The sequence below is a fragment of the Haliotis rubra genome, unplaced genomic scaffold, assembly GCF_003918875.1.
Source record: "Haliotis rubra isolate DU_JTF1 unplaced genomic scaffold, ASM391887v1 Scf169, whole genome shotgun sequence".
NCBI classification, from domain to species: domain Eukaryota; kingdom Metazoa; phylum Mollusca; class Gastropoda; order Lepetellida; family Haliotidae; genus Haliotis; species Haliotis rubra.
Window position 1 is genome coordinate 899,502 of NW_025765658.1, and position 12,137 is coordinate 911,638.

At 43.3% G+C, this 12,137-nt stretch overlaps 1 protein-coding gene across 1 annotated transcript in view; it reads left to right on the plus strand.

The window, feature by feature from the left end:
- Positions 1–12,137, plus strand: part of LOC124272343 — a 262,002-nt gene that overhangs the window by 204,633 nt on the left and 45,232 nt on the right. Inside the window, 3 exon segments of the mRNA XM_046707518.1 lie at positions 259–909; positions 4,627–4,856; positions 5,456–5,536. Of these exon segments, the coding sequence (XP_046563474.1) occupies positions 259–909; positions 4,627–4,856; positions 5,456–5,536 (962 nt within the window).

A 12,137-nucleotide genomic window follows, 5' to 3' on the forward strand; every position in this document is an offset into this window, starting at 1 on the left:
TATAAGTACTGTTTGTTCATTGTGTTAATCAGCTGTCATAACAAGTGACAACTGTTCAACTAATTACTGACTGAGTGCCATGTTTGTGTTTGTTAAGGAATGTCCACCATCTTCAATGTAAGAAAACCAAAAATAGTTTCCATCAAAAACTCATTATTGACCGTGATATGATGTGATGTCCACTCATATGTCTTTTTATGACTTGACCACTGACTACTCCAGTGTCATGATATGTGATGAAATCACCTTCTTTTTCAGGAAGTGAAATCACAATTTTTAGATATTTGTTTCTCCGTGTTGTGGGCTCTGTCCTCGTGACACAATCCTTCAACTTTACACTGTTGGGTATGCCAAGGTTTGCAACTGGCCCTGTTGGTGGTAATGCTATTGAGTTTAATGGTGGAGACCAGGCCCTGGACTATGGAGAGCTACCAGAAAGTGACTGTCTGGGCAACCTTGACAACTGCCCATTTGGACTGACCATCTCCTTCAACCTGCGTATTGTGGAGTTCCGAAACAAGATGTATATATTCTCCAGTGGAGGAGACAGCAAGGACACATCTGGAGTTAGCATGTGGTGGCAAGGCAACAAGCTGTACCTGAGACTGGTCACTAGCCAGTATGAATGGACATGCAAGGCCAAGTATAAGAAGGGGGATATTGTGTTTGACACCTTTGTGAAGGTGGAATTCACCTGGAGTGTGCAGTCTGGACTGAGGATGTTTTTGAACAGTGACTTGGTAGATACAGATTTGAAGCCCAAGAAGACCAAACACAAAGGGAGACACACCAGGAGGTTCTACATTGGGCGGCGCTACAGCAAGCGGGAGTATGCTGCATGCCTCATCTCAGACTGGAATGTTGTCTTCGCTGAAAGGGAAATTGTCAAAACATTCAGTATTGACATTGGTGAGCTGATATTTTCACAACATCTGAAGTAGCAATAAAGTATATTGATAACTGATGCAGATTTAGACCCACTTTACTTTCAAATATTCACAGTACAGAAATGTTTTATTTCTTCATTATTTTGGAAATGTCTGATGTAATTACAATAATGTATTCAAACATAATTAATATAATCATTACAAAGTATTACTGATTATATGTGAATGTATGAACTTTGTTATAGTATACTGAACAAAAAGTGAAACTTCACATTTTGGAAAATGAATTATATTGAAAATTGGTTGGTCAATAAGGTCAAATACCGTAATGACCAGGTCTAACCTGATTCATCCACGTATTTCAACTGTGGTGAGCCACGCAAGGTGCATGTAGCACACTCTTTGTGAAAACACAACCTTCCACATGTGCAAGGTCAATTTATGTACCTAACTACCAACATGTGTGCAGAATTTGCTGGTGACTAACAAATATATTAACAAACCTAGAGACAAACAATTCTCTTGCCAGGCCTTACAAACGTTGAATGTAAATATGCAGCTGTGGCTGTTGCACGTGACATGAGATGCAGTAGACTGACATAGCCAACATTGATTGTCCTTGGCTGACATAGCTGACACTGATTGTCCTTGGCTGACATAGCCAACATTGATTGTCCTTGGCTGACATAGCTGACACTGATTGTCCTTGGCTGACATAGCCAACATTGATTGTCCTTGGCTGACATAGCTGACACTGATTGTCCTTGGCTGACATAGCCAACATTGATTGTCCTTGGCTGACATAGCCAACATTGATTGTCCTTGGCTGACATAGCTGACACTGATTGTCCTTGGCTGACATAGCCAACATTGATTGTCCTTGGCTGACATAGCTGACACTGATTGTCCTTGGCTGACATAGCCAACATTGATTGTCCTTTGGCTGACAACATAGCTGACATAGCTGATGATGTCCTTGGCTGACATAGCCAACATTGATTGTCCTTGGCTGACATAGCTGACACTGATTGTCCTTGGCTGACATAGCCAACATTGATTGTCCTTGGCTGACATAGCTGACACTGATTGTCCTTGGCTGACATAGCCATTGATTGTCCTTGGCTGACATTGTCACTGATTGTCTGACATAGCCAACATTGATTGTCCTTGGCTGACATAGCTGACACTGATTGTCCTTGGCTGACATAGCCAACATTGATTGTCCTTGGCTGACATAGCTGACACTGATTGTCCTTGGCTGACATAGCTGACACTGATTGTCCTTGGCTGACATAGCCGACATTGATTGTCCTTGGCTGACATAGCTGACACTGATTGTCCTTGGCTGACATAGCCGACACTGATTGTCCTTGACAGTTGACAATCCGAGGAAACATCTGCATCAAATGGGTACAACATCTAATCACCCCAGGTCAGGATGGCCATGTGTGATGTCATATGCCAAGGACAATCAGTGTCGGCTATGTCAGCCAAGGACAATCAATGTCGGCTATGTCAGCCAAGGACAATCAGTGTCGGCTATGTCAGCCAAGGACAATCAGTGTCAGCTATGTCAGCCAAGGACAATCAGTGTCGGCTATGTCAGCCAAGGACAATCAGTGTCAGCTATGTCAGCCAAGGACAATCAGTGTCGGCTATGTCAGCCAAGGACAATCAGTGTCGGCTATGTCAGCCAAGAAAAACAGTGTTGGCTATGTCAGCCAAGGACGAATCAGTGTCGGCTATGTCAGCCAAGGACAATCAATGTTGGCTATGTCAGCCAAGGACAATCAATGTCAGCTATGTCAGCCAAGGACAATCAATGTCGGCTATGTCAGCCAAGGACAATCAGTGTCAGCTATGTCAGCCAAGGACAATCAGTGTCGGCTATGTCAGCCAAGAAAAACAGTGTTGTCAATGTCAGCGAAGGACAATCAATGTCGGCTATGTCAGCCAAGGACAATCAGTGTCGGCTATGTCAGCCAAGGACAATCAGTGTCGGCTATGTCAGCCAAGAAAAACAGTGTTGTCAATGTCAGCCAAGGACAACCAGTGTCGGCTATGTCAGCCAAGGACAATCAATGTCGGCTATGTCAGCCAAGGACAATCAATGTTGGCTCTGTCAGCCAAGGACAATCAATGTCGGCTATGTCAGCCAAGAAAAACAGTGTTGGCTATGTCAGCCAAGGACAATCAATGTTGTCAATGTCAGCCAAGGACAATCAATGTCGGTTATGTCAGCCAAGGACAATTGATGTCAGCTATGTCAGCCAAGGACAATCAATGTTGGCTATGTCAGCCAAGGACAATCAGTGTCGGCTATGTCAGCCAAGGACGATCAGTGTCGGCTATGTCAGCCAAGGACAATCAATGTCGTCGGCTATGTCAGCCAAGGACAATCAATGTCGGCTATGTCAGCCAAGGACAATCAGTTTCGGCTATGTCAGCCAAGGACAATCAATGTCGGCTATGTCAGCCAAGGACAATCAGTTTCGGCTATGTCAGCCAAGGACAATCAATGTTGGCTATGTCAGCCAAGGACAATCAGTGTCGGCTATGTCAACCAAGGACAATCAGTGTCAGCTATGTCAGCCAAGGACAATCAATGTTGGCTATGTCAGCCAAGGACAATCAATGTTGGCTATGTCAGCCAAGGACAATCAGTGTCGGCTATGTCAGCCAAGGACAATCAGTGTCGGCTATGTCAGCCAAGGACAATCAGTTTCGGCTATGTCAGCCAAGGACAATCAATGTTGGCTATGTCAGCCAAGGACAATCAGTGTCGGCTATGTCAGCCAAGGATAATAAGTGTCAGTTATGTCAGCCAAGGACAATCAATGTCATTTGAGTAATCGTTTTATGACTGTAACCTTAACCAGTAACACACTGTTTTGTGGTCACGCTGCCCATCTTCGTGCCCTACATCCTCATGTTGGTCCAATACTGAGATAAGCCATAATGACGGTGTGAAATATCCTGCAAAATGGGGTTATTGATGTCAGGCAGTGGCCCATGAGATCACTTGACCTCAATCCCACTGAACATGTTTGGGATGCTCTTGGAAGAAATCAACCCCAGAATGTTCAAGAGCTGTGTGCCTAATGCTGTGTTCACGGGTGTTAGGATGATAGTAATGCATTGCTGTTGTGATTGTGAGGGGTGGGGGTTGGGGTCGGGGGCATATCCGCCATGAGCATGCATCAGTGGGTGCAAACTGGCGCTTTACAAATATCCACTATTATTATTATTATTATTATTATATGTGGTACTGAAGTCCAATGCAGATGGCTAGTCCTTGTGAAATAAAAGAAGTAAACCCATTGTGTTTCTACTAACTGTTGAGGGTGCACCAAGCGTACCTGAATGCCTAATCCTGTTGTAGTGTACGCTCATTACACCTATAAACCAGATTTATCTACTAGCAACACACTTTGTTCTACATGGGTATGTTTGGGACACAAAGTAACGCATAACGAGTTTCTGTTTTTGTACAGTGTACAACATGGTGCATATACAGTGATACATTACAAAGTACTTATACAAGGTGGTGATTTAGGGCATGAAAAAAAGCAACGTTCATGTATTCAGAAATTCATGTTAGTATGTGAAGGCATGTTTTCTGATGTCATTTACTTCTAGGTTTGCTAGATGCACAAGATATTTATAGAAACTGAAGCAATATATATCCATTTGTGTAAAATAACATACAACCAGGACTTGACTTGTCTTTCACTGACAGAACTGCCCAAGTTCTCCAGGGCCCCAGAGCTGTCCCTGTCAGTGAATGGATCTCGAGTGGAGTTAATGTGTACAGTATCTCCACTCCCTCAAGAGGCACTCACCTACTATGTGATGTGGTATAAGAATGGCCAAAAGATTGTTGATGATCGACAGCTCAATCTGACAAATGGTGACTTTGTCAATATCCTGAGGGAAGAGGATATTGGTATCGTCCACTTTAATGATAAGGTACGAGCTTAGTTTATTAAGCACTTTTTTATATACACAATGCTATTTAGAAAGTGGTAAAATGTAACACATGTTATATTTGGGATTACTCTTTTCAGTAAAGTACAGATTCTAGTACTTTTGTTGCACGATTAGGTGCCTGACTCTGAGGGTGTGAGTTCGAATCCCGAATGTACTTAACCCAATAAAAGTACTAAACTCTGTACACTTGTTTTATACATTGATTAATCCACATAAATGTAATTACCTAATCTAGTTGTGAAGTTGGAGCTGAAGAACTGGAAAACAAGCAAAACTGAGAATAAATGAGTGTAGTAATTTCTCAGGTAACAATTAATGCCTGTGTTGACAGGTTTTCCCCCTGAAACAAGAAAGATAAAAATGTGGTAACAGACACAATGCAATAATGAATTTAGTCACTGACTCTTTCTATTTTGAAATATGATAATTATTTTCTTTATCATTTCGGACTTCAGGATTTATTTTGTTAGATATCTGTAAATGATATTTCCCATCTCCCAGTGGAGGAATCACGTGTGGCAGTATCACCATTTACAGTAAGGATGAAGTGTAAGCAATGCATTTTGTTATGTTGACAGCTGTCCTGCTCAGTGTATGCCTGTGAGCCTGACAACTGTGGACCTGCACGAGACAGTGCATACCTCACTGCACAAGTGAAGGTGAGTGGCAAGTAATGTACATGCTACGAGGACACATCCATCTGTCTGAAGCCATGTGCAACTGTGTTAAGGTGCTTATATATGCTGCAGAAAGATTGCCTTTGGAAGTTGTTCTTCAGGGTACTTTTTTTAGGTGATTAAGGATCATGGTTGTATAATTCATTGCCAGTCACTGTTGGACATCTACATACACAATTCTGAGACTGGCTAGAATTAAAGATTTAATGAAGATCAAGGTCTTGAAGTAACCATTTTAGACTTGAGATCCATGGTTGCATGTTGAGATTAGGGAGGGGGCATATGCTATGAGAAAATGACGGTGAAGGTTATTCAACAATGTATTTTGTATAAGGATTTTAATGTACTGTAAAACATGGTTATAACGAACTCCAAAGAACAGTTAATCGTAAAGCAACACTATATACATGTATTTATGTCTATTTTGTATAACTGGGTTGACATTTACAATAGAAAGCATCTGAATGGGTATTGAAGTACTGTGGACAGTAGCATCAAACAACCTGACAATATATGTTGTAGTTTGTTGAAAAATGCTTATTTTTCCTTATCCTGACTCATGCTTATTTGCTTGTCTTCTTCTTCTTTGCGAACACAGTGGAACACTTGTATCTCCCAATTGAAGTTCCCTTCAATGTAAAATCACTAATTAGTACTCACCACGAGTTATCTTTCCCCTCGCAAGCGCGGGAACGAGGGCGCCACCTCCCACCATGTGCCTCACTCTCTCCTTCTTCGCCCAGTGAGCTGGACGTGAGAGCGCCTGTGTCTCCCTACACACTATATCCTTTATTTATATTTAGTTCCATTTCTGGTGTCCCCTGCCGTGATATTGCTGGAATATTGCTAAAAGCGGCGTAAAACTAAACTCAGTCAGTATATTTAGTTTGGTACCTCTTATATTCATCTATAGAGGTGTAACTAGTATCCTTATTCAACATGCATTGATAATTATTCGTGTTTCTGCTGCTTTATTCACGGTTCGCCGTGTTTGCTCAGCAGTTTGCGTTAATAAAAATCTGCACTGTTTGTAAATTACCTTACTCTGCTGCCGATCGCATTTAATATGCCCTAGTTGCATAACTCCATGCTCTATTGTTTCACGCTGCAAATTATGTATTAATTTGTCTAATTCTGCCTTTGATAAATATTTATATTCCGTCTTGAGACGGGCGGCAGATAGATCTCGGAAACAATCGTCAGTCATGGCTAATAGATCAGAGTCACATATACCCTGTCAACTGTTGGCGGACGACCCTCTACCGTCTGGTGTTCCGCCTGAGTTACCTTCGGGGGAGAAGCGTGGGACGCAGTCCGCTATATCCAAGAAGCGACCTGCATCCCAGGACATTCCATCATCACAGTCTAAGAGAGCTTCCACGTCGTCTCAACGTACGCTCCGAACCCCCAGGTCTACAGCTTCGTCAAAAGGGAAATCCACCAAGGCTACTAAAAACTTTGCTTCTGACATTCTACCTGTTTCAGAATTGTGTTTATATGATGATGACATTCCGATTATCATTCCAGATGTACGTCATAAGAAGCGACCAGTATCGGCTACCGTCACTTCAGCGCAGATCAACACGCAACCAGAGATGCCTACGCTGACGCCTGAGATTATAACTGAGTGTCCCGTCACTATCACAGAGAGGACACCCTCAACGCCAGCGCAGACCGTCCCAGATGACCTGGTTAACCAAATCATGATGTTGATGGAAGACAGATACGGTTTACAGAGGCCTCAGAGCTGCGGGCCCCAAAGCCCAACCCATAATAAGTCATATAGGGCCCCAGAGCCCGCCTTGACTTCGCGTAGGGCCCTAGAGCCCACAAACGCGCCTCCACGAAGGGCAACCCAGCCCGTATCAAAGCCTTCGCGAAGAACGTCCCAGGCCGCCTCCACAAGGATCCAGATCCTCACCAGTTGCGAAGGGCTTCGGGGAGGAGGAGTGCTTCACCGAGCTCAAACCCTGTAGAACACAGAGGTCGTTCGCGAAGCAGGCTCCCATATAATGATTCGGACACTGACTCGATACCTTCCTCGAAGGCCATCACGAAGGTTAAGTGGCTCCAAGTCATCTTCACCCAGAAGATCTAGAAGGGATTCATCGAGAGCTTCACGAAGCCACCAGCGTTTGCCGAGGAAGTCTCCTCCAAGGTCTCCCTATACTAGCCACTCGTCAGTCTGTTCACCACAATCTTCTCGTCGATCTTCTTACAGATCTAGGACTCCACCTCACTCTATTATATGTGATCCTACGTCAGAAGAGGAAGAAGGTATCGTATTCTCAGATGCAGAAATTAGATACTGGATGGTGAATGGATTGGAACTTGCTTCCCCCGTCTAAGAACGAGAACCCAGCTCATACTTATTTGATGAAGGAAGATGATGCGGACACTATCACTATCTCCTGATTGCAGCGGTTCCAGCTAATCTGGATACAGCCTTTACCAAATCTACGAAATTCCAATCAACACATTTCCCGGTTTTCAACGCCAAGAAATTTGCAGGTCACAATATGGACTCCTTTTTCAAGGCTCAAGAGATTGATGACAACTTTAAGTTAATCAGTGATGCCAAGTCCAGGAATTACAGAATAGACGATCGCAAACTAGCCCAGTTGGATACCATTTCTAGGAGAATGTTTTTTGGATTGAATAGATCTAGAACTGTCAATGAAACTCTCATCACCAAGTTCAAAGATTCTACAGAGGAGGAAGATAGAATGATCTACTCGGCTCTACTCATGCAGAAAAGAGACCATCAGTTCCTTACAGATCACTTGTCAGCGCGCTTACTGAAGCTACTACCATGGCTCGTCGTCAGGGTCTACTAGCCTCCTGCAATTGGGATAATCAATTTACGGAATCACTCTATGCTGCCCCATGGTCATCGCCCTTACTCTTTGGTGGTAACATAGACAAGGTCTCCAAAGAGGTGTCTGAGGACTCTAGAGAGGTGCTTATGATCAAGTCCATGGATACGTTAGCGAACGTCATTAAGCAATCATCCTTGAGATACTCTGGCAAGTCTAAATTCTCTGGACTACAGAAAGCACGGGACAAGAAATTGGCTACAGCAAAAGGTCCCAGGGAATCTTTTCGTCGCCCATACAGCAATTTCAGAGGAGGATCAGCAAGAGGCAGATCATCCAGAGGTTCCCTGAGGAATACAGGTTCGGAATGACTGGAGTCGTCCACCCCCAGCCGTTCCAGTACAACCTTCTCAAGTGGGTGGACGCCTTCAGCTGCACTGGGAAAACTGGGGATTACTACAAGATCCTTATGTATCCAACATCCTACAGCACGGATATCAAATACAACTCAAGGCCATACCTCCGTTAACAGTCATCCCTCCAAGGTTCGACTTTCAACGGGCACAACTACCTATGTTAAGAGAAACAGTAGCTACTCTGCTAAACAAACAGGCCTTAGAAGTTCTGGATCAGCGAAACATCCTACCAGGTTTCTACTCCCCAGTTTTCCTAGTGCCCAAGAAAAATTCCAAGGAAAAGTTTCGTCTCATGTACAACATGAGCATCTTCAACAAAGACTATCTAAGCAAACCGCCAGCGTTTTGCATGATACACTTACCGCAACTTCGGCACTTAATTCGTCCCAAAGATTACATGGCCAGCATAGATTTGCAAGACGCACATCTACACATTCCGATTCATCCCAATTCAAGGAAATATCTAAGATTTATCCTAGGCGGAAACATTACCAATGGAAAGTACTTCCCTTCGAATCTCATCGGCCCCTTGGGTATTCACAAGAGTGACGAAGCCTATTGTCGCATACCTACATCGTCAAGGTCTTTGCAGCGCATTTTACCTAGACGACGGGATACAAGTGGATCCAGATCCACAGCGTCTCAGACTACAGCTGAACTTTATAATCAAGTTACTAACTCAACTAGGATGGTTAGTAAATCTACTCAAGTCGGACCTAGAACCAGCGCCAAGATCTGCAATTTCTAGGTATCACGATTTCTAACAGCCCAGAATCGTATAGTAGTCCCGGAGGACAGATGGATCAAGATCCAACAGTTAATCCCACAAGCCTTACTCTCTCCGCTACCACTACGACAGTGGCAGATCCTATTGGGACTACTCACATCAGCCCAAGACTTGACAGTCAGAGGCAGGCTTCAATTACGTCCGTTACAAGTCCTCATCCATGCGCATCTCGAGGACCCTCTACCGTTTAGTCTACCAGATCACGTCAAACCTCATCTACTCTGGTGGACCAAGAGATTGAATGTTTGCGTAGGCGTCTCCTTATTAGAGCCAGAATCGGAAACACATGTCTACGTAGACACGTCACTACAAGGTTGGGGAGCCCACCTCGCCTACAAGACAGCGTCAGGCCTATGGAGCAATCAAGAGAGCAAATGTCACATAAATCTGCTAGAGATGCAAGCAGTCATAAACGCCATAAGTCACTGGAGCAACCTACTACAGAACGCTCAGTTGATGATTCACACAGACAATTCGACAGTGGCGTTTTATGTGAACAAACAAGGCTCAACAAGGTCACCGAACCTACTGTCTCTATGTTTCCGATTATTCGATCTAATCGACAATCTAAACATACATGTCAGAGCTTGCCACATTCCAGGAGCAAAGAATGTATTAGCAGACGCTCTCTCTTGGCCACACCTACCGTCGTCGACAGAATGGATGCTCCACACAGAGATATTCACTCAAATAATCATGGAAATAGGATCTCCACTAGTAGACCTATTCGCCACTCGATTCAACAAACAACTGACAACTTTCGTATCGCCAGTTCCAGACCCACTAGCATGGGCAACGGACGCACTAAGCATATCGTGGGAGGGACTCAGCGTCGCACGCTTTCCATCCACCAGCGTCAATCCCACAAGTCTTACGGAAAATCAGTCAAGCGCCAGAGCCTCCATCAGATTTTGGTGCAGCCCTACTGGCCAGCGAGAACGTGGTTTCAAATCTTATTCAAAAAATCGGACAACCAATTCTACAACTTCCAGAGCGGCTCGAATCTATTGATACATTAAGCACACCAAACAAGTGCGCGGAAAACCAGAAGTATTCCAACTTCACGTTATGGATTGTATCAAGGCATGTCTGAATAAGAGAGGTTATTCAGCCGGAGCGGCAAAAGCAGTCATGCTTGCACTGCGTAACTCAACTTCATAACTTATACGATGACAAATGGCACAGTTTTGTCAATTACGCTGCAAAGAAAGGATTTACAGCCAGATATGCTACTCATCCTCAAGTGGCGGACTACATATGTTATCTACGACATACTAAGAATCTAAAAGGCTCAACTTTGTCCACTTATCTTGCAGCATTAAGCTCTGTCATAACTATGAGAACGGTCAAGTTAACAAAGACCCCAGAGTTACTTTCGCTTTGCTCACGAGCATTCCGATTGGAGGATCACAAACGGAAGTTTCAATGCTCCAGCTTGGGATCTAAATATAGTGCTCCAACACCTCACAAGTGAGGCTTATGAACCGTTAGAATCTACATCGTTTGAATCACTGACCCAGAAAACTTTGTTCCTGTTAACGCTAGCTACGGCTGCCAGGATGTCAGAGATTCACGCTTTGGATTACGAGAGAACACGCTTTGGTGATATTCATAACATCGTTCATCTGGGACTACACTGGGATTTTATAGCTAAGAACCAATTGCCAGGTCAACCAGACAGATTATTCCACGTCCCAGCTCTCTCATCCATACTTGGACCTCATGATACGATGGATCTATCACTATGCCCAGTAAGAGCACTGAAAATATATCTCCACCGATCCAAACAGAGGAGAGGAAAATTCAAGAGATTATTTATCCCTCTATCTACAGCTATGCAGACGGAAGTCTCACGTACTACTATCTCAATTTGGATCAGAACTGTCATACTACGTGCCTACAAGGCTGCAGGACTCGACCCTCCAAGAGCATCTAATCCTCATGAAATTAGAACGCTAGCATCAACACTCTACACGGCAACTGTTCTTTGAATACCATAATGGAGGGTTGTTTCTGGAGATCCGATATGGTGTTTGCCAACCACTATCTGAGAGATATCACCACCAAGGACGTCTCAGGTATTCACCATTTCGGTCCCATGGTCCTCGCTCAACAGTTGACAGTTCCTCGGAGAAGATAAGTCAATCTTACAGATTTATACTTATCTGATATCAGTACTAAATAGCTACATGCTATATATATATTTTGCTTAAGTTCAATCTATTATCTTAAGCTCAGTACTATGGTTATTATATCATACAATATATTAGCTAACAACTCTAAGGAGTTTTGCTTTTATATATTAGCTTAAGTTTCATCATATCTTAAGCTCAGTAATATGGTCACATTTTATATATATATTAGCTAACAAACTCTACGGAGTTTTTGCTATTATATAGCTTAAGTTAATTTATATCTTAAGCACAGCACTATACTCATATAGCTTAAGTTTATGCATATCTTAAGCTTAGTACTTTGGTTACTTCATAAAAGTATATCAACTATAAACTCAAGGAGTTTATGCTATCACATTAACAACTTAAGTCTACTAGTCTTAAGCTTTG